A 24,061-nucleotide genomic window follows, 5' to 3' on the forward strand; every position below is an offset into this window, starting at 1 on the left:
AAGAATATACAATGGAGTAAAGACAATCTCTTTAACAAGTGGTGCTGGGAAAACTGGTCAACCACTTGTAAAAGAATGAAACTAGATCACTTTCTAACACCACACACAAAAATAAACTCAAAATGGATTAAAGATCTAAATGTAAGACCAGAAACTATAAAACTCCTAGAGGAGAACATAGGCAAAACACTCTCTGACATAAATCACAGCAGGATCCTCTATGATCCACCTCCCAGAATTCTGGAAATAAAAGCAAAAATAAACAAATGGGATCTAATTAAAATTAAAAGCTTCTGCACAACAAAGGAAAATATAAGCAAGGTGAAAAGACAGCCTTCTGAATGGGAGAAAGTAATAGCAAATGAAGCAACTGACAAACAACTAATCTCAAAAATATACAAGCAATTTATGCAGCTCAATTCCAGAAAAATAAATGACCCAATCAAAAAATGGGCCAAAGAACTGAATAGACATTTCTCCAAAGAAGACATACGGATGGCTAACTCAACATCACTCATTATTAGAGAAATGCAAATCAAACCACAATGAGGTACCACTTCACACCAGTCAGAATGGCTGCAATCCAAAAATCTGCAAGCAATAAATGCTGGAGAGGGTGTGGAGAAAAGGGAACCCTCCTACACTGTTGGTGGGAATGCAAACTAGTACAGCCACTATGGAGAACAGTGTGGAGATTCCTTAAAAAATTGCAAATAGAACTACCTTATGACCCAGCAATCCCACTGCTGGGCATACACACCAAGGAAACCAGAATTGAAAGAGACACATGTACCCCAATGTTCATCGCAGCACTGTTTATAATAGCCAGGACATGGTAACAACCTAGATGTCCATCAGCAGATGAATAGATAAGAAAGCTGTGGTACATATACACAATGGAGTATTACTCAGCCGTTAAAAAGAATTCATTTGAATCAGTTCTGATGAGATGGATGAAACTGGAGCCGATTATACAGAGTGAAGTAAGCCAGAAAGAAAAACACCAATACAGTATACTAACACATATATATGGAATTTAGAAAGATGGCAATGACGACCCTGTATGCAGGACAGCAAAGGAGACACAGATGTGTATAACAGACTTTTGGACTCAGAGGGAGAGGGAGAGGGTGGGATGATTTGGGAGAATGACATTCTAACATGTATACTATCATGTAAGAATTGAATCGCCAGTCTATGTCTGACGCAGGATACAGCATGCTTGGGGCTGGTGCATGGGGATGACCCAGAGAGATGTTATGGGGAGGGAGGTGGGAGGGGGGTTCATGTTTGGGAATGCATGTAAGAATTAAAGATTTTAAAATTATTAAAAAAAATAGAACTACTAAAGAAAAAAAAGAATAAATATCATAAAGATGTAACTTTCTCCTAAAAAAAAAAAAAAAAAGAAAGTATTTCTTTTTTCCCTGGTGGCTCAGATGGTAAAGTATCTGCCAATAATACAGGCAATGTGGGTTTGATCCCTGACTCAAGAAGGTCACCTAGAGAAGGGAATGGCAATCCACTCCAGTATTCTTCCTGGGACCCATGGACAGAGGAGCCTGGTGGGCTATAGTCCACGGGATCTCAAAGAGTTGGACATGACTGAAACTCCAGTACTTTGGCCACCTCATGCGAAGAGTTGACTCATTGGAAAAGACTGATGCTGGGAGGGATTGGGGGCAGGAGAAGAAGGGGACAACAGAGGATGAGATGGCTGCCTGGCATCACTGACTCGATGGAGGTGAGTCTGAGTGAACTCTGGGAGTTGGTGATGGACAGGGAGGCCTGGCGTGCTGTGATTCATGGGGTTTCAAAGAGTTGGACACGACTGAGCGACTGAACTGAATCGAACTGAACTGAACAACAATATGATATATTATACCCTTTGGGGAAAATTTCATTCTGAAATATCACTACATCTTGAAAGGGCTGATTATAGTTATAAAATATAGTTTGCATAATAAAGAGTAAATGTATCATGCAGTCCAATCCATCACTGGCCTTGTTATCCTTCATAGTTGATTCTTTATGCTCCTTTCAGACCACCCCTCCCACTTGCTAGTTTTGATGCCCACATACTTCTCCCTACCACATACCCCAGGCTCCTGTGCTTTGCAAGACAGTTTGAGTTGCTTGTGTGTGTGTGCAGTTGTGCTGGACTCTTTGCAATCTTATGGACTGTAGTCTGCTGGAAAACTGTCCTCAAAAGATTTCCTTCTGTCTCCTATTTTTCCAGGAATCCTAACTGCAACTAGCTAATCTAAAAACTACTATATGATAGTAGACACCTGATAAATCTTTGTCGAATAAGTGAATAATTAAGGTATTTATGGATTAATGTGGTAACATTATGTTTTAAAAGGAATACTTCTTAAAATAACAGGGATTTAATCCAAAAGGATGGGAAGGATAAAAAAGTAACCTTTGGCAAGCGATTACTATGTACCTGGTACTGGTCTAGTCTTTTCACATACACTGCTTTATGTTTAGATATCACAAGAATCTACCTCTCATCATATAACAGAAGAGAAATGAAGTCTTAAATGAGTTAAAATATATGAGTTAAAATGCTTAAATATAGCAAGTAAGTGGCACAGAGGTGAATCAAACTCAAGTCTGTCTGACTCCAAAGCCAGGATCCTTCCCATATCATATCACATTTTAAGAGTGTGGAGCAGGTTTGGAGACATGGGGGAACCTAGGAAATAATATGTAACAGAGTAAGGAACTGGCATTGCTTTTCTTGATGCAAACTTCACTTTCTCTCTGATACTATATGAGAAAGGTTATCCAGACACCATTTTTTCCCCCAAGATTATTGCATCCTATACTAATGTGAACCACATAAATTTACTCTTGTTTCAGCTCACTTGAAGTTCTGTCTGAAACAGTGATAACCTGAATTACTTATTTTAGGAAATCTTTATTTTCAAGTAATATAGTAACTGAATCTAAACTTATCATGTTGCAATCTAGAAATTATCCTAGAATAATCAGCATATTCTAATATTCACTTGTTTGATTGCTACTTATTAAATAACATTAGTAAATTAACTTCCCATAACAATCTTGTTTGTCTATTTATTTGTTTCCCACTCTTTCATTTCACTAAGCTGAAATTTATTTACTCTTGGTGTACATATTTTAAAATTTGAAAGAGTGAGATTTTACTCTTTATCAATAGGAACTTATTTGGTATAATGACATGGATTTACCCATAATAAGAGGTTCATAAAGATAAATACTGTTAAAGAAGTATTTTGCTTTCTTGCCCTTTAGTTAAAAAACAAAGTTAGGAGTACCTAACATTAAAATTTCAACCAGTTTAACAGCAGCTGATTTTGAGTAGTTTGCTGAGTTTTACATATATTATATTTCATTAGAGTCTCAAATTAAAAAAAACTTAAGGGAAGTAATATTATCATCCTTATAGATGAGGAGAGTCAAGTTTGAGACTTTGTCTAAGTTTTGTAGAATCCAGGAAGAATATATTGTTTAACTAACCTGCTCTTTACTCATCCAGTTTGATGGGCATGTTCTGTGGGAGACAATTTACCTCTAAACCTATTGTCCCCATAGCTAAGGAGGATTCTCTTGCCCTCAAGCCCTAATAGGTCAGGAGCAACCATCTACAGAGGGTGTTTGTTTATGATATTTGATCTCCTCTTGGGAAAAAAAAGATAGTGAGGTCTTAATGGACTTGGAACATGCTCAAGTTCCAAGCTGAGTCATACTTGACCAGGCGGCTGTGCGGGTACAGGAGGGCTAAGAGGAGCTACTCCACGTTCAAGGTCAGGAGGTGTGGCTGTAAGGAGATACCCCTTGTCCAAGGTAATGAGCAGTGGCTTCACTTTGCTGGAGCAGCCATGAAGAGATACCCCATGTCCAAGGTAAGAGAAACCCAAGTCAGACGGTAGGTGTTGCGAGAGGGCATCAGAGGGCAGACACACTGAAACCATAATCACAGAAAACTAGTCAATCTAATCAGACGTACCACAGCCTTGACTAACTCAGTGAAACTAAGCCATGCCGTGTGAGGCCACCCAAGACAGGCGGGTCATGGTGGAGAGGTCTGACAGAATGTGGTCCACTGGAGAAGGGAATGGCAAACTACTTCAGTATTCTTGCCTTGAGAACCCCATGAACAATATGAAAAGGCAAAATGATAGGATACTGAAAGAGGAACTCCCCCGGTCGGTAGATGCCCAATATGCTACTGGAGATCAGTGGAGAAAATAACTCCAGAAAGAATGAAGGGATGGAGCCAAAGCAAAAACAAAACTCAGTTGTGGATATGACTGGAGATAGAAGCAAGGTTCGATGCTTTAAAGAGCAATATTGCATAGGAATCTGCAATGTTAGGTCCATGAATCAAGGCAAATTGGAAGTGGTCAAACAGGAGATGGCAAGAGTGAACGTCGACATTCTAGGAATAGGAGAACTAAAATGGACTGGAATGGGTGAATTTAACTCAAGTGAAAGTGAAAGTGAAGTCGCTCAGTCGTGTCCGACTCTTTGTGACCCCATGGACTGTAGCCTACCAGGCTCCTCTGTCCATGGGATTTTCCAGGCAACAGTACTGGAGTGGATTGCCATTTCCTTCTCCAGGGGATCTTCCCAACCCAGGGATTAAACCCAGCTCTCCCACACTGTAGACAGAAGCTTACGGTCTGAGCCACCAGGGAAGTCCTGAATTTAACTCAGATGACCATTATATCTACTACTGTGGGCAGGAATCCCTTAGGAGAAATGGAGTAGCCATCATGGTCAACAAAAGAGTCCAAAATGCAGTACTTGGATGCAATCTCAAAAATGACAGAATGATCTCTGTTTGTTTCCATGGCAAACCATTCAATATCACAGTAATCCAAGTCTATGCCCCAACTAGTAACACTGAAGAAGCTGAAGTTGAACGGTTCTATGAAGACCTACAAGATCTTTTAGAACTAACACCCCAAAAAGATGTCCTTTTTATTATAGGGGACTGGAATGCAAAAGTAGGAAGTCAAGAAACACCTGGAGTAACAGGCAAATTTGGCCTTGGAATATGGAATGAAGCAGGGCAAAGGCCAATAGAGTTTTGCCAACAGAACACATTGGTCATAAAAAAACACCCCCTTCCAACAACACAAGAGAAGACTCTACACATGGACATCACCAGATGGTCAACACTGAAATCAGATTGATTATATTCTTTGCAGCCAAAGATGGAGAAGCTCAACACAGTCAGCAAAAACAAGACCAGGAGCTGACTGTGGCTCAGGTCATGAACTCCTTACTGCCAAATTCAGACTTAAATTGAAGAAAGTAGGGGAAACCACTAGACCATTCAGGTATGACCTAAATCAAATCCCTTATGATTATATAGTATAAGTGAGAAATAGATTTAAGGGATTAGATCTGATAGAATGCCTGATGAACTATGGACGGAGGTTTGTGACACTGTACAGGAGACAGGGATCAAGACCATCCCCATGGAAAAGAAATGCAAAAAAGCAAAATGGCTGTCTGGGGCAGCCTTACAAAGAGCTGTGAACAGAAGAGAAGTGAAAAGCAAAGGAGAAAAGGAAAGATATAAGCATTTGAATGCAGAGTTCCAAAGAATAGCAAGGAGAAATAAGAAAGCCTTGCTCAGTGATCAATGCAAAGAAATAGAGGAAAAGAACAGAATGGGAAAGACTAGAGATCTCTTCAAGAAAATTAGATATACCAAGGGAAAATTCCATGCAAAGATGGGCTCAATAAAGAACAGAAATGGTATGGACCTAACAGAAGCAGAAGATATTAAGAAGAGGTGGCAAGAATACACGGAAGAACTCTACAAAAAAACAACTTCATGACCAAGATAATCACGATGGTGTGATCACTCACCTAGAGCCAGACACCCTGGAATGTGAAGTCAAGTGGGCCTTAGAAAGCATCACTACGAACAAAGCTAGTGGAGGTGATGCTATTCCAGTTGACCTATTTCAAATCCTGAAAGATGATGCTGTGAAAGTGCTGCACTCAATATGCCAGCAAATTTGGAAAACTCAGCAGTGGCCACAGGACTGGAAAAGGTCAGTTTTCATTCCAATCCCAAAGAAAGGCAATGCCAAAGAAGGCTCAAACTACCGCACAATTGTACTCATCTCACACGCTAGTCAAGTAATGCTCAAAATTCTCCAAGCCAGGCTTCAGTAATACGTGAACCGTGAACTTCCAGATGTTCAAGCTGGTTTTAGAAAAGGCAAGGAACCAGAGATCAAATTGCCAACATCCACTGGATCATGGAAAAAGCAAGAGAGTTCCAGAAAAACATCTATTTCTGTTTTATTGGCTATGCCAAAGCTTTTGACTGTGTAGATCACAATAAACTGGAAAATTCTTCAGGAGATGGGAATACCAGGTCAGGAAGCAATAGTTAGAACTGGACATGGAACAACAGACTGGTTCCTAATAGGAAAAGGAGTACATCAAGGCTGGATATTGTCACCCTGCTTATTTAACTTATATGCAGAGTACATCATGAGAAAAGCTGGGCTGGAAGAAGCACAAGCTGGAATCAAGATTGCTGGGAGAAATAGCAATAACCTCAGATATGCAGATGACACCACCCTTATGGCAGAAAGTGAAGAGGAACTAAAAAGCCTCTTGATGAAAGTGAAAAAGCAGAGTGAAAAAGTTGGCTTAAAGCTCAACATTCAGAAAACTAAGATCATGGCATCTGGTCCCATCACTTCATGGCAAATAGATGGGGAAACAGTGGAAACAGTGTCAGACTTTATTTTTGGGGGCTCCAAAATCACTGCAGATGGTGATTTCAGCCATGAAATTAAAAGACGCTTACTCCTTGGAAAGAAAGTTATGAGCAACCTAGATAGCATATTGAAAAGCAGAGACATTACTTTGCCAACAAAGGTCCATCTAGTCAAGACTATGGTTTTTCCAGTGGTCATGTATGGATTGGGAGAGTTGGACTGTGAAGAAAGCTGAGTGCTGAAGAATTGATGCTTTTGAACTGTGATGTTGGAGAAGACGCTTGTGAGTCCCTTGGACTGCAAGGAGATCCAACCAGTCTGTTCTAAAGGAGATGAGTCCTGGGTGTTCTTTGGAAGGAATGATGCTATAGCTGAAACTCCAGTACTTTGGCCACCTCATATGAAGAGCTGACTCATTGGAAAAGACTCTGATGCTGGGAGGGATTGGGGGCAGGAGGAGAAGGGGTCGACAGAGGATGAGATGGCTGGATGGCATCATTGACTCGATGGACGTGAGTCTGAATGAACTCCGGGAGTTGGTGATGGACAGGGAGGCCTGGTGTGCTGCAATTCATGAGGTCTCAAAGAGTCGGACACGACTGAGTGACTGAACTGAACTGAACTGACCCTTTGTATTGTAACCCACCAAGTTCCTCTGTCCATGGGATTTCAGGAGTCAAACCCTCATCTCCTATGTTTCTGCACTGCGGGCAGATTCTATACCTGCTGAGCAATTGGGAAAAATCTCTTAAGTGGAAAAGGACCCTGAATTTTAGTTTCTTTTGTATCTTTTCTTTTTGGCCATGTTTTGTGGTTTGTGGAATCTCAGTTCCCTGACTAAGAACTGGAATATTTCCTCCCATATCAACAAAGAAGAGTGCCACGGTAATCAGTAGCCATGAGGCTGCAGCCCATCCCTAAGAAAAGCCCTGAGGGACTCAGGATGTGAAACACACAGAAGATTGGCTCCAGACAGCTTTGATGCATATGAAAGGAATGATTTCAGTGAGCCCAGACTCTTACATCTTCCTATACATAGAAAAGTGCTAAATTCCTTAACTGCAGCTCCAATACTTTGGCCACTTGATGCGAAGAGCCGACTCATTCGAAAAGAGCCTAATCCTGGGAAAGACTGAGGGCAGGAAGAGAAGAAGGCAATAGAACAAGAAGAGGAGGCGATGGTTGGATAGCATCACTGACTCAACAGACATGAATTTGCCCAAACTCCAGGAAATAGTGAACAACAAGGAAGCCCGGAGTGCTGCAGTTCATGAGGATGCAGAGTTGGACATGATGAGTGACAACAACAAACTCCTTAACTTGGAATATCTAGTTTTCTTTAATTAACAATAATCTTTTGATGTTTAGGCTACCTGCCCGTTTTGGCAAAACTATATAACCTGGCTCCTCCACTCACCTCCTCAGAGCAGTTCTCTCAGGGTTACCTGACATGCTGTCTCTTGGGCATGATGTGAAGTCCTAAAAATTCCCACTGCATAAAACGTAACTCTCAACTTCTAGGTTGTGTGTGTTTTCTAAGTTGACCATTACCAAGGATTGATCGCGGGACCACAGTGGTGAGACATCAGGTTGCAGTGAAAGCATGCAGTCCTAACCACTGGACCACCAGGGCATTCCCAAAACTGATTCTTAAAAATTGAAAACACCAAGCTTATCTTTCTCAATCTAATCCCTTAGTCCTACTTTCACACAAAGTTTCTACAAAACTTTCCATTAGAGAATCCAGGAAATTTATTTACAAAAACTTAGCAACTAAGCACAGTAAAGAATCTGCCTGCAATGTGGGAGACCTGGGTTCGATCTTTGGGTTGGGAAGATCCCCTTGAGAAAGAAATGGCAACCTACTCCAGTATTCTGGCCTGGAGAATTCCATGGATTGCATAGTCCACAGAATCACAAAGAGTCGGACACGGCTGAGCGACTTTCACTCACTCACTCACTCAGCAACCAAGCACAGCACAACACATACAGTGGCAATAAAATAGAGGAGATTTTAGGAGAATATGATTTGTTTTGGTTCAAAGAACCATTTGAGAAGAATCTGATTAAAATTATGGCCTTTTTAATCCAGAAAATGCACATCCACTGTCAAATTTCCTTAAAATTTCCAACTTTATAAGATATTGGAGACACAAGAAGTATTTTCAAACCTAGATAGTATTTAAGAGAAAAGGTTCTGGATTATACATCTCAGGAGATTCCTCTTACACATAATTTGAACATAAAACAAGTCCCTCCTCTCACAAACCACAATTATGAGTTAAGAAAGAAAGACGCATCTTCATCTTAGATAGTTTTATATCTATAAAGTTGATATGTAGAAATTATACATCCTGGGAATATGCCATGGTCTTCCCTGGTAGCTCTGACGGTAAAGAACCTGCCTGCAATTCGAGAGATCTGGGTTCAATCCCTGGGTTGGGGAGACACCCTGGAGGAGGAAATGGCAACCCATTTCAGTATTTTTGCCTGGAGAATCCCCATGGACAGAGTAGTCTGGTGGGCTATAGTCCATGGGGTCTCAAAGAGTTGGACATGAATAAGTGACTAAGCACAGAATGAAACACTTGTCTCAAAGTTTAATTTGTTTTTTAAAGGTTAGTCTTTATGTTTCTTAGCAAAAATAGAAAAAAAATTGCTAATCATTTGCAGTGGCAAAAAGGTTTCATTTCATTTTATAGCATTTCCAGTTGAAAATGAATTTTATCTGTGAAATATAGAAATTTGTAAAGCAATAACTTATTCTGTAGTTAAAATGGCTTCACTTTATACTTTCAACCTTTTAGAAAATAAGATTCTTAAGCAGCTCTTACCTCATCAGAACCCGATCCAAAAATCAGCAAGTCAAAAGGAATTGCTGCAACCATGTCAATCAGGAACCAGCCTTTGAAGTAGTGTATTGCTATTTTGGCTGGATCACTTACCACTTCTTCATTCTGATTTACATATGTTGTTCTGAAGTTGATTAGAATATCTATGATAAACATAATATCCACAATCAAGTCTACCACATTCAAAGGGCTACAGGCATAGCCACATTCTCGTCTTTTCTGTTCTTCTCTGTCATTGAGGAGAAAGGCTGCAGAATAGGGCGTGAATATAGCAGTGTATATGACCAGCAGGAGGATAAGCCAATCCCAGACGGCCTTGAAAGGACTGTAGTGCAATATCGTGAACTTGTTGATGCGTGGCGTCTGCAGCTTATATTCTGGTAGAACATCTGCTCCTAAAGAGAGAACCTGAATAAAGAAAAGAGAACCATACACTACATAAAAATGTGATTACTTAATCTACAAACCTATAAAAATATTAAGCTAATTATACAGCAAAATCTTTTAGAAAAAACTCATGTAGTTATGAAGTATGTACATTTAAAGGAACCCCACAATTTAGTATATTTGACCCCAGAAAACTTCATTGGCATTCCTTGATAAATATGATTTTTACTAAAAAAATAATGAATATTGTCTCTGAGGTACTAAGGAATGGTTATTGGTTCCTTGGGAAATAAAAGACATTGCTATTTTTAGAAAATCATAAAATCAGTTTGATACATGGACATTTCAGTTTTCAAACTTAAGAAAGGACTGACTGCAATGATTAGAAACAGCCTACTTGGATCCATGGTCTTATTTAATTTAACTATATTTAATTTATAATTAAGCCTTGATAAATTAAACCTAATTCATTCAAATCTTCAATTAAAATTTCTCACTTGCAAATCTTTTTTAATATTAGAAAAAGTGACATGAGATTAAAATAAACAAAATGAGTCTTTTCCCTAAAAGGCTGAAGGAGTATTTTATGTTCTGAGACAATTACACTTTCACTTGAACTCCTCCATCACATTTAGGGAATTGTGTAGAAAGAATGGTGCAAGGAGACATTCAGAATATTGATCTGGAAAAGCTGCAAGATTCTCAGCCACCACGGCTACTTAAACTCTAAGATTTATTTTATTTAATAAAGCATTGCAAGGATTAAAATCGTTCACCTTTAGAGCTTCAGTTTCTATGAAAAAATGAGAGCTAAACTTGAATTGCACCCTACTCAGTAGAAAATTTCCATGTAGATTTTAACTTGATTATAATAATTTCAATTTTAAATCTTATTTTTATATGCCATATGAAATTGTCATATACTATATCTTTTTTTCACACATAATGAACCATTTGAAGAATTTGAGAAGTTAAATAACCCCAACTGAGATACAACAAGACTTTTAAATACAACCATAGTTCAGTTAAAATGGACAAAACTGTTTTTAGATTAACAGCTATACTAATTCAATTAGCTTTGGAAAAATATAATAAAGAAATGAGAGCAAAGCCCAGAGTAAATCTGAACTACAATTATATAGTGGAAAAGGTATTTTTATTATGAGAAGTGATAAGAATTAATTATTAGTAGAAGAGAACTCTGAAAAATGTGTTTATGAAATACTAAATATCTTCAGAAACCAAGATTTTTATCAGTATCTATATGTAACTCCCAATATCAAAATAAGAATAATGTTTAGAGAATCTGTCAGTTCATAAGTATAGACAACTCTATCCTGTTATGCTTTGTATAAAAACCAGTGCATGATATTTTGGTCTGGAAGGAATGGATCATCTCGTAAGGTATCATTATGTTATGTTCCTTTTTCAAAAACAATGAACTACTCAGTATTTAGAAAGTAAAATCCGAAACCTTATTCTGACTCTCAAAGTCATCTATAATATAGACCTGTTCTACCTTCTCAGTTCCTTTTCCTGTTAGATTCCTCTGTGCACTCAGTGTACTCTGGCAAACCATAACTAAAATTTCTGAGATCTTCCCAACTCCCTGAAGTCACGAATTTCTCTCATTAAAAAAAGGGTAGATAATCATCCAAAGGAAAAAGAAAGTTATTTTTAAATATATGGATATATCCTGAGCTTGCTTCCTGATTAATTTCATGCTCTTGATACCGATTTTCCACATTGGACAATTTGAATACTTGTTTTAGCAGAAGTGTACGTTAGAGTACATCCAGCATCGTAGAGTTGCCCTTGAGATGTAAAAACTGTGGGTAGAACTCTTTGCATCCCAAGTATGCAAACTTTATGTAACAGTTGGATGACTACTGTGCTGAGGGGAGTCTGAAAAATTAGGAAGACATTGTTCCTGACATCATAGAATCAAGTGTTTACTGGGAGAAATACGAACAAGAAAATGGGAGCCCTACTGAGGTCCACCCAGCTCCTGAGATTGATGATAGCGCTGATGGGGTGGGGGAGCAGCTTTCATAGAGGAATTTCAGGAAAAGATAGTACTTGAACTGAGCCTTCAAGTAGGAAGTGGTTGGAGACGATGAAGTTGGAATGGGAAGGCACTAACAGGCAGAGGAAACAGAATGAGCAAAGGCAGGGATGCATAAAATGCTATGTTGTGTGTTCAGGAGCTATAAGCTGTCTTATCTTGTTGACGGATAAAATGCAAGGGAGTAGTGGTGAGATGGCAGCAGAAGACCTAATGTGACGTGATTGGAACCTCAGGCTTTCGCCTTTAAGTTAGGGTTGCTCACATTTGAATAAACACAGACTCCTTTCAAAAGGAAATACTTAGTACAGGACTCCAATGATTATTATATTATTCTTATTTATAATGTTAGGTAAATATGTACAAGGGGCTTCCCTGGTGGCTCAGTGGTAGGATCTGCCTGTGATGCAGGAGACTTGCAGGAGACGTGGGTTTAATTCCTGATCTGGGAAGATCCCCTGGAGTAGGAAACGGCAACTCACTCCAGTATTCTTGCCTGGGAAATCCCATAGACAGAGGAGTCTGGCAGGCTACAGTCCACGGGGGTCATCAAGAGTCGGACACGACTGAGTGACTAACACTTTCACTTTTTTTTTTCCACTTTCAAGATGTCTTATATGGATGTTTAGCACTCCCAAGAGAGAAGCAGAACTATCTAGTCCTCTTAAAGTCAAGGACTAGAAGTGGTAGAGCATTACTCCTGTTATATACTGTTGGTTAAAGCAATCATGGCCTAGCCTAGATTCTAAAAATGTGGTGAGTAGGCTTTACCTTTTGATAGGGGAATGGTAGGAGTGTGGAAAGAAGGGATCAACTGGAGCCATCTTGGAGATAAGCTGTCACAAAAACTGTTGACAAGTATTGTTTTTAGATGTGATCATGATACTGTGCTATGTTTTAAATAATAATCTGAGATTTTAGGGATACATAATAACATATTTGTGGATGAAATACTATATGAGGTGTGTTCCAATAAACCCAGAATGAGGGAAGGGAAAGGTGAATGGAAAAGTCTGGTTATATGCAACAATAGATGTATGTTGCCTTTCATTGAAACTGGGCGAAGGTATATACAATTCTCTCTATTTTTACAATATGTTTAAACTGTTTACAGTAATAATAATAATAATAAAAATAAATATAAAATCTCACTCAGAAAAGGCCAAGATATTGAGGATCGGTATCAGTTCAGTTGCTCAGTCGTGTCTCACTCTTTGTGACCCCTTGGACTGCAGAATGCCAGGCCTCCCTGCCCATCACCAACTCCTGGAGCCTGCTCAAACTCATATTGAGGATGGGCCTACACATATCACAGGGTCTCACTCGTATCAGAATTGAATTGTTTCCTTGTTAGGAATTAGGAATTCCTTTTTCTACAACAGAATGTTTACTTTGTTCTCCATACATCTAATTCATATTATGTTTATTTCTATTCAGTCCACGGATCCTACACATAATCGCAGTGATGCCCAGCCTTGAACTGTTTCTCCTTAAATGTTGTCAAATTGGTGGCTGGGACAAATTATGTTTTAAAATGATAGTTGGACATGCTAAGTCTGAAGATGCCCATTTCTCTGAGTATACTTAGCTACATTTCTCACCAACTTACATTAAAATACAGCCACTTTTCAAGACTCAACAGGTTAGGCCTCTTCTTAAAATACTTTATCAGTATTTTATATTCAAACTTTTTTCTGGATTGATACAAGAAGCATGTTTCTGCATTCTTCCCTCTTAAAACAAAATGTTTATGTTGTTTAATGTCATTTTTGTAAATATTTGCATTATATATATTTATAATTCATTTCTCTATCTCTTTTTTATTTTTTTACTTTACAATACTGTATTGGTTTTGCCGTACATTGACATGAATCCACCACAGGTGTACCTGAGTTCCCAACCCTGCTCCCCCCTCCCATCTCTCTGGGTCATCCCAGTGCACCAGCCCCAAGCATCCTGTATCCTGTATCGAACCTAGACTAGCTTGAGATATCAAAAGTTTTCATATCTTTTTATTTAAATGATATTGAGTTATTTCATTACTTTTTTTTTTTAATCTTGAGAAAACCTATATGAGTTTAGAATTTCAGTACTATTATTTCAAAGGCTTTCCTGGTAGCTCAGCAGTAAAGAATCTACCTGAAAATCCAAGAGATGTAGGTTTCTGGGCTAGGAAGAGCCCCTTGAAAAGGAAATGGCACAAAAAACCAAAACAAAACAAAACAAAACAAAACAAAACAAGAAAAGGAAATGGCAACCCACTCCAGTGTTCTTGCCTGGAAAATTCCATGGACAGAGGAACCTGACAGGCTACAGTCCATGGGGTTGCAAGAGACAGACAACACTTAGTGAGAAAACCACCACCATTATTTCTATTTCCCTTTATATTATTTTAATTGCCCTAATGATTTAAATGCATGTATCTTTGATAATGACACCTCATACTTACTTTGGAATTGGATAAATGTGTGAATTGTAAGTTCCCAAGAAAATAAAATTAAATATGACAGTGCCTGGGAGTCATTCTGTTGGAAATAAAATATTAGATAGGTAAGTAGTTGTTCTAAAAAAAGGTAAGTAGGGCTCTAAGGGGTCAATGGTCGAAGAGAAAAAGTCTGCTACACAGTCTATTAGCCTATTACATTTCTTTAAGAGCCAACTTCTCCCACACATTTGAGAAATAGCACATTTTAGAAAAATAAAACATGATTAATTGAACTATTGTAAGGATTTTAAGAGAGAAAGCAAAGGAGGGAAGAAACCTCACTGTATAAAAAAGGGGAACTCCATGGTCTCCAAAAAGACACATTTTCTTCCCTCAAACTACCAATTAATTGCACAGTATAATACAGCCTAAAATATGGTTTTCTTTACTAAGTACAGTTTTTCTCTTTGCTAGCACATTACTATTTGTTTAACCTCGAATGGTTAAAGTGTTATATAAAACCAAAATCTTTATAGGAAATAGCACTATTTATTCAATGAAGATCTACTGCGAAACTTTTGTGCAAACACCAGGATTAATAACCACTCTTCCTTTTTGAAAAGTGCAATAGGGAACGATTAAGCCTTCTAAAAGATTATACAGTACTCTGGCAGCTGTTAAACACCATGCTGAGGTGTTGGTAGAGACTGCTCGTCTGTTATTTATCCTTTACTCAGGACTCGCAGTTAACTAATAGGCCAGCTATATTTTTATCTATCAAGAATAGTCAGTAACAAAATGAATCAGATAGATTATATAGCATCAGAAAAGAAACTCCCATGGCTTTTAAGCATTTGATTTGAGAAATAAAGTAAAACCTGAGTATTTTCACTGAGTCGAGTAGTTCCACAGATGATTATCAGGATATTTAAATAAAAAGATGAAAAACAGTTACACAATAAATCAAATCTGTAGCATAGGAAATTTTTAAAAATAAATAAAATTCTAAAATTAGGTAGTAGGATCACTGTAGCATTCTGTATTCAAATAATTTTCTAAAGCTTAGACATTTAATCATGTGTGTGTTTATGTGTGCTCACACATGCGTATCTCTGTGTGTGGATTGGATTCTGAAGATTGTATGAATTTGTGAAAATAAGAGTCATCTAACTAAATGCCAGGTTTAGTGCTTTATTTTTGTATGTTCCGTGTATGTTAATATGAAAAATATCTTCTTCTCAAAATACGTGTGACTCTCAGAATATGAAAGAAATAGGTTAGATAATATCTTAAACACTTGTAATACTCTGATGTTACTTCAATATACGCATATTAAAAAATGACAGGCTCTTCCAGAACCATAAACTCCTTTTAACTTCCACACCACAGCTAGCTGGGCAGTGGCCATTGGTTCTGGCTCCATATTCAATTAATTTTGAATCAGCCCCTCCCCTGTTGCAGCTCGTTTTAGGAGCTTGGGGTATCACCTTGCTGCTGATAGCAGATGCTTTCTGGCCTAACTTTTGCTTCCTTATCAGCCTCTTCTCTCTTTTTTTTCTCTTGGAAACTACGCATGCACTCTTCTCTCCATTTATTTTATCTTTCTTTTTAAATGGACACAATTTAAGAAAAAATGGAAATCTGGAAAAGAAGCAGTAGGCACACCAGTTCAGAATCACAGAATGAATAGCCTTAAAGACGGGAGACAGAGATACAGGGTTTAGATAGGACAGTTTGAGATAAACGTGCCAGATACCAGTTCAAGGAGGTGCCTGATAGATGGTCAGGACTGGGCTCCAGAAGAGGCTGGAGTCTGACACTTCATCCTGTAGAGACAGAGGCTGAAGTTCTGGAAAGTGGACTCATTTGCCAGGAAGGTGTCAAGACAGAGAGAATCCACTAGAAATGACTAAAATGTGGGATGGAGAATAAAGGCAAGGGAATATTCCTGGGGCTTAGCAATTTACCTGAATATACATAGTAAACACTCAAAATAGTTGAACGGACATGTTTGTAGCTTAAGAAAAAGAGACAATGAAAGTGGCAAGACAGAAAGTTCATGAGAGAAAGGATTTTGATAGAAACAGCTGCTGTTGCCAAAATTTGTTGTTCTACCCTCCACAGAGTAGAGTTGTTGCTAGAATGTGTCTGTCCAGCCAACAGTATGTTACTCAGCTCCATCTGCATCTAACTATAGCCATCTGTCATGAATAGCATTTCTTGGCCAAACCCAAGCAGGTGTGTCCTTCCTTATTCACTCTTTTTTTCCTTCCATGGCATAAAGCCAGATGCTTCCAAGTCTTCAGGTCCTTAAATCCTATGGGGTAGGGGAGTCATCAAGTGTAGGAAACCTGGGTCACCCAATCATCAAGTGGAGGAAATTATTCATTGCACAGAGACACTAGCTTCTGCTATTGCTTGAGGATGAAATATAATATTGTGGTAAGCCTCAGTGATATGGGCTTCCCAGGTGGTGCAGTGGTAAAAAATCCACCTGCCAATGCAGGAGACACAGGTTCAATCTCTGGGTCAGGAAGATCCCCTGGAGTAGGAAATAGCAACCCACTCCAGGATTCCTGTCTGGAAAATTCCATGGACAGAGGAGTCTGGAGGGCTACAGTCCACGAAGTCACAAAGAGTAGGACACGACTGAGCACACACACACCTCAATGATATGAGGGTTTATTACTTCCAGGTGCTAATATTACTCTAATACTTGATCTCTAATAAGACAAAGATCTCAAAACAGGCAAGAGAAAAATATCAAGTCCACAGTGTATCTCATCTCTTCCCTCTGCTCTCCCTTGAGGTTTAGTTTAATAAAGTCACATCACTGGTGTTAACAATGAGTGTAAACGTGCAAAAGATCAACAGAGCCACATCTAAATCTAGATAAAGCACATGAACCAGCACACTCATTAGTTTGGTGACTTTTTCAAGGGTGGAGTGAGTAAGGAGTAAAGAAACCACAGTGGAATAGATAGGCTCAAGCTCACTTTGCTCAGTCAGACTCTTTCTGCCCAGGAACCCCCAGAATCATTATCACTGCCAAGAACACAATGGGGAGTGAGGTGCTTTTTCTAACACCTCCCTCGTGCAGGGGAAGACCACACTCCCAGCTGCAGCTGCCACCACTGCAACTGGGAAGGAGCAGAGCTGCCCCCCTCAATGTCTTCTGCAGCCTATTTGGGCCCCTGCTTTTTTTTCCCTTGAAATATGATGCACCTGATGACACTGGATCCTGAGAGAGGACATGTTCAGCTCATCAATGCTATCTCTTGGAGAAAGAGGAGCGTTAACATTGAATTAGTTACCAAGGCGGGTATTGAATTATGACATTCTATTCTCTCAACAGCTCTTTGAAATAAACATTGTTATCTCCATTTTTATAGACATGGAAACTGACTTAGAGAGGCTGAATAATTTATTTGAGGCCCCAGAGTCAACTATAGTATTATCAATCATAATAACTCTTAACTTTACTGAATGCCTATTATTTACTGAAGGCTTAGTAGGCACTATCACTTTTAAATATGACAATTTTTACATTGGAGGTGCTTGTTACGAGTTCAATTATGTCCCCAGCAAAAAATATGCTGTTGTCCAAATGCCCAGTATCTGTGAGTATGACCTTATTTGGAAATAAGGTCTTTGCAGATGTAACCAAGGTAAGATGAGGTCATACAGGATTGAGGGGAGCTCTATCTAAGGACTGGTGTCCTTAAAAGAAGAGGGGAAGAGAACAGAGAGACAGACACACAGGAAATGCCATGTGATGATGGAGGCAGAGATCACAGTGGTGTGTTTATAAGCCAAGGAACATCAAGACTGCAAGAAACACAGGTGCTGAGAGAAAGGCATGGAATAAATGTTCCCGGGGCGTCCAAATAGAGAAGTGTCCCCATTAACACCTAGATTTGAGCCTTTCAGCTTTCAGGACTGTAAAAGAGTAAACATAGGTTGTTTTAAACCACCTAGTTTGTGATCATTTGTATGACAACAAAGGCAAGTAAGACAATGCCATTGTTCATTCCACTCTGCAGATTGAGAAAACAAGGTTAGCTCACTTGCCAAGGTTGTCCGGCTCCGTGAGGCCTGTGTTCTGATCTGCAGCAGCACGTGTGCCTCTGTTCTCAGTTGTGTCCCACTCTTTGTGACCCCCTGAACTATCGACTGTCGGGCTTCTCCGTCCACGGGATTCTCCTAGCAGCAACGTTGGAGTGGTTGCCATTTCCTACCCCCGGGACCTTCTTGCTCCAGGGATGGAAGCCACATCTCCCGTGTCTCTTGCATTACAGGCAGATCCTGTATCACTAGTGCCACCTGCCATGCTAGTGTTAGTTGCTCAGTCGTGCCCGCCTCTTTGCAACCCCATGGACTGTAGCCGGCCAGGCTCCTCTGTTCATGGAATTCCAGGCAAGGATACTGGAGTGGGTTGCCAATTCCTCCTCCGGGAAAGCTTCCCAACCCAGGGATCAAACTCACATCTCCTGCATTGGCAGGCGGACTCTTTACCACTGAGCCACCAGAGAAATCCCAGATGGCCATAATGGGCACAAAAAATTAATAGAAAGATCATTTTAAGTTAGAAATCCACAATCTGTCAACTATTGCAGAAAAACAAGACTCCAGACTAAGACAACCCAGTTACATACCCCAGCTCTACCATGGCCATTTCAAAAATCTCCTGAGTATCAGATTTCTTAACAGCAAAATGAGGACAGCAATCTCCACCTCACAGGCATCTGTAAACTAAGTAAGGCAAAAAACATAAAGTTCTACATATAACTCCTGTCTTACTATAAACATCCAGTAAGTGAGTATTACTATTATGTTTTAGGCATATTTAACTGGAACAGCTCTCAATTTAATTATAAATAACATTCAATGTCAATTTAATTATTGACTGAACCCAGTTCTCTGATGTGATTCTTAGAGCAAGTCAGCTATGTAAAGATAGAGACAGCAGAAGACAGATGGTTAGGCCTCTTGCTTGTGTGTGTTTGCTGGTAAGATAATATTTTTTTCTTTATGAATATCTGTTATGCTATATTGGCCTGTGGATCAATACACAGAGTGGTAATTTAGAGAATCAACTATTTTTTAAGAGTCCTCAACACTTTGAAAAGACCCAGTTTAAGCAAGCAATTGGATATTTCCTCATAAAGCAGTACATGTCATGGGACTAGGGAACATTTAGGTGGCCTTGTTGGAATGCCTGTCATAAAGGAAACTGAACATCTGATGGGTTGTTGGAGAAAATTACTTTTGAGATCTTCAGCGATACTCTATTTTGTTCTATTTTACTCTATTCTCTATTTTGCTATAGGTAAGGAAATGGTCCTCTTAAAAACTGAATCAGTAAGTATCTATGGAGTCCCTATTTGTTTTAAATTTTGAGTATACTTTCTAAGGATCCTGTAGAAATTATATATGCAACAAAATTGGTGCAGCCAATCTCTGAGATTCTATAATTCTACTATTTTGCTTACCTTGCACTGGTTTTTATTCAGTTACACTCAGTTAGATAAACATTAGTATGGTTTTGCTGTATTTGATCATCTACAGGACAGGCTTAATATATTTTAAGGCAAAAAAATCAGGAAGAATCTTCATAAAATTCCAGGATAAAATTCTCATCACAAGATTTCTTCTTATTGTATCTATATGAGATGATGGATGTTGGCTGAACCTTTTGTGATAATCATTTCACAATATATGTAAATTAAACCATCGTGCTGTATGTCTTAAACTAGTGATATATGTCAATTATTTTTCAATAAAATGAAATACTAATTCCAAGATGATGGAGAAATGAAAATGTGTGTGTTTGTATATGAGCAAGCACAAGATTATCTGATGAAAAGTATTACCTTGGGATATATGAGTGGGTTTGAAGTTATTTTTAAAAAATTAAGCTGCATGGTGTTGTTTACTTCTCAGGGACTATGTGTTTATGTTCCTTTTTGGGATTCTTAAAGTCATCTAGGACTTATAATAGTTAAAAATCCTGACTTAGGACATAAACTTCTATGTGTCTCTGAATTCCAAGAACCACAAACACATTTATAATATCAAGTGAGTGGACATAAGATAGAAAGACAAAAGAGAATAAGAATTATTTAGACAGGAAAGGAAGTATAAATTGATGGGGGGTGGCACTAGCAGGAAATGCGCTCAAAGTTGATGTCAAAGAAGGCGTCTTGACTGAAGCACAGGTGAGCTGTTTCTTCATCGACAGAGATTTTCTGCGTACAGTTGACCCCTGAACAACACAGAGGTTAGAGGCACCAACCCTACTCCCAGTTGAATATCCATGTATAACTGATTCTCTATATTCATTGCTCCTCTGTATCCAAGGTCCCATCCAATGGCAGATTGTGCAGGACTGCACAATCTGTATTTCTTTTAAAAAAAATTTTTTTTTTTGGACTGTAGTATTTCTATTGAAAAAATTCTGTGTAGTATTTACTACTGAAAAAAAAAATTCTGTGAATAAGTGGACCTACACATTTCAAGCCTGTATTGTTCAAAGGTCCAAATGTATTTACAGGATGAACAGCCTACTAAAAATCTAAGGCTTGTGCTTTGCCTTTAAATAACTTGGTTTCAAAGATGGTTTCTCATCCCTGCAAATTTTCCAAATGAGAAATGCTGTTCTGTTGAGGTTGAGAACATCCAGTTTTCAAGTAGCTTTAGCAACTGTGACCTTCCTACCAAATTTGCAGTAGACAGGTTTTCCTTGGTTGGGGCATGTCTGATAACTAAGAGTCGGTAAAACTCGACTCTAATGGCAGGAATCCAGTCCAGTTGTTTACTTTAGAAACAAGTTCTTGGAAGGCCACGATTTGCCTCCTGGATTTGTTCTTTTTGGAGGTCTGACAAGTTTCGTTAGGGACCCAGAAGTGCAATGAATAGAAAAAGACAGAACATCTATAGATCAGCTCAACACGACCATAAGAAGTAAAACAAGATGGCTTCTGCAAAAACAGGTGTTAAATTACCAATTTTTCTTTTACTTCCTTTCTCCTTCCCCCGTATTTTTTCTCCTTTTTATCTCCCTCTCTTCTTTCTTTCCAAAATGAAAAGGTTTAACAGAAGTCAAACTTTTGCAAAGAGGACTTATGAATTACTTCATAAATTCTTTACTATATTCTAAACATCCTGATGGGTTTAACCATGTTTTCTATATGTATCTTGTTCTTTTGCACTTCAAACCGCACCATATCCATCGCTGCTTACACAGTAAATACCCAATATGTATTTTTACTTGGATGATTATCCTGTGACAGAAATGGTCAAAAATCATAAGAGGAAAGTTGGTTATGCGACAAATTATTTTCCTGTTATATTACTTTCAAAAGGCTTAAGAAAAATGTCTTTCTAAGACTCAGAGATAGGTCCTAAATATGGTACGGTCTGCCCAGTTACTAAAATTGGGATTGTTTCCTCCATGTTTAAACAACGACAAAACAAGCAAACAAAAATGAAAAAACTCCTCACAAACAGCAACAACAAAAGAGGTTGAGAAAAACATTCTATATACTAAAAATTACTGAGTAAACCCGCACAATAAGAAGAAATTTGAAAATGATACTAAATTTTAATTGTGATATATTCTCTCTTCTTCTAAGAGAGAAAACAGGCCAAATGTTTCACCAAAAACCATGACAGGTCTTGAAATTTAATCTGAGACTGATTCTATCATAGCTAAAAATAATTATATTTGAATGCTGGCTAGAAGTGGCAATGAAATAACTTTTTTTGAGAGCTAAGTATTAATCAAAGTCTTTCAAAGTCATGCAGAGGCATCTTGGGTAGTTCATTCAAGAAAATCACATTTGATTTTTTAAGTACATAACTTTAAGGCAATGGGCATATGAATTATCTGAAATAAGTAAAAAGAAATACATACGGCACTTTTGATTACTTAGGTGACTTGATGTGGAAGCATAATTTTGTAGCAGAGATTCATTAGTTTCTTATTTTTGTGTATCACCTGACAGGAATAACTTCCTAGGAGGTAATTTATCTTGATTTTAAACGGTTTTGAATTCCATTTTGAAACACTATACTTTATATCTCATTAGGAATTTTTCACCTTGACACTCTTTGAAAAAAACCTACTAAGCTATTTGACTCCTATTTATGTCTCCTGGGGTGAGGCGTGAATTTGATAATGTCAACCTGAAACAAAAAGGACCCTGCAAGTGACACAGAACAAATGAAAACTAAGCCAGTTTATGCCTTCTGATGACAAGAATGACTTTCTCCATAACCTTTATCCTAATAAATGTGTAGGAATATGATTATATTCATGCTTTAATCGCCCTTATTTCTTTGTTCTTACAACTTTTATGTCTTATTGATAGATAAAATATGCCAGTTTTTTAAAACTTACATTTTCTCTTTTGTCAGAGACACATATGAATAGCAAAAGACTATTTCATTTGAGACTTTTTGTCACATTTTATATGGTAAATAGAAGCAATGTCCTATTTATGGCTCATTTCATATATAACCCTTCTTACTAAGCTTGCCTTTTGATAAATCTGTGTGTCTCATATAGAAAGTGAAAGGTGCTCAGTCATGTCTGATTTTTTTTTTTTGTGGCCCCATGGACAGTAGCCTGCCAGGCTCCTCTATCCACTGAACTCTCAGGCAAGAACACTGGAGTGGGTTGCCAGTCCTTCTCCATGGGATCTTCCCAACCCAGGGATTGAATCTGGGTCTCCTGCGTTGTGGGCAGATTCTTTACTCTCTGAGCCACCAGGGAAGAGGCAATGGAAGAAATTTTACACTGGCATCTAAATCAGTGGTTCTCCAAGCCATGTATTTCACAGTTTGGTAAATGTTTTTTAAAAAATGGGGTGTATTACAGGGTTGCCAGGATTTTATTTAATCAATTACAAAGTTAGGGAAAGCAAGTGTCTTTTTCTTACTTTCATCATCACTTCATAAGATATATTAATATATAAATTAAGGAAGGACAAAGTCTTAGAATAAAAGGTAATAATATTACATAAGTAAATTTAATTATATGGAAAACTCACTATTCTGCTTCGTCTTGCTTGTTTTTTATGGACAGTGCAAATAGTGTCATCATCAAGTACTGCTCTGCAGACCAGGGTTTTGAAAAACTGTCATATAAATTATCTCAATTATAAAATACATGGGTCCAGCTAAGTGATCTCTAACATCTCTTCCAGCCCTAACATACTCTAAGTTTCTGATTATTACTGCATTTTGGTACTGAAATTTACTCTACTAGTCAAGAGTGGTTATTGTGTTGCTGATACTGAATTCAAGCTCTATTGTGAGCATAAAGATTTCCAAAATATAAATGTAAGTATTTTTTTAAAGCTTAAGGATACATCTCTACACTTATTGCCTAGGCATCTGCTTGGTAGAGAAGGACTTGGTAGCAGCAAGTCATTGAGTACAAAGATTTCTGCCCAAATATATTTAGTGTTTAATCCTGCTGCCCTAAAGTGAGAGGTGCCTCAGATCAATAATTTTGGTCACAAAGATTATTCTGTATAGGGCCAACTCAGTGAGGTATGCTGAGTAATGTTGTGTTTATATTTCT

At 38.3% G+C, this 24,061-nt stretch overlaps 1 protein-coding gene across 2 annotated transcripts in view; it reads right to left on the reverse strand.

Annotated features, from left to right (window-relative positions):
* KCNH7 (potassium voltage-gated channel subfamily H member 7) overlaps positions 1 to 24,061 on the reverse strand; it is a 528,547-nt gene that overhangs the window by 70,501 nt on the left and 433,985 nt on the right. For both annotated transcript variants that reach the window (XM_013969285.2, XM_013969283.2), the window contains one exon: positions 9,578 to 10,003. In XM_013969285.2, coding sequence (XP_013824739.2) covers positions 9,578 to 10,003 — 426 coding nt within the window. The remainder of the gene's footprint in view (positions 1 to 9,577; positions 10,004 to 24,061) is intronic.

This window comes from Capra hircus, chromosome 2 (assembly GCF_001704415.2).
Source record: "Capra hircus breed San Clemente chromosome 2, ASM170441v1, whole genome shotgun sequence".
In the NCBI taxonomy this organism is placed as follows: domain Eukaryota; kingdom Metazoa; phylum Chordata; class Mammalia; order Artiodactyla; family Bovidae; genus Capra; species Capra hircus.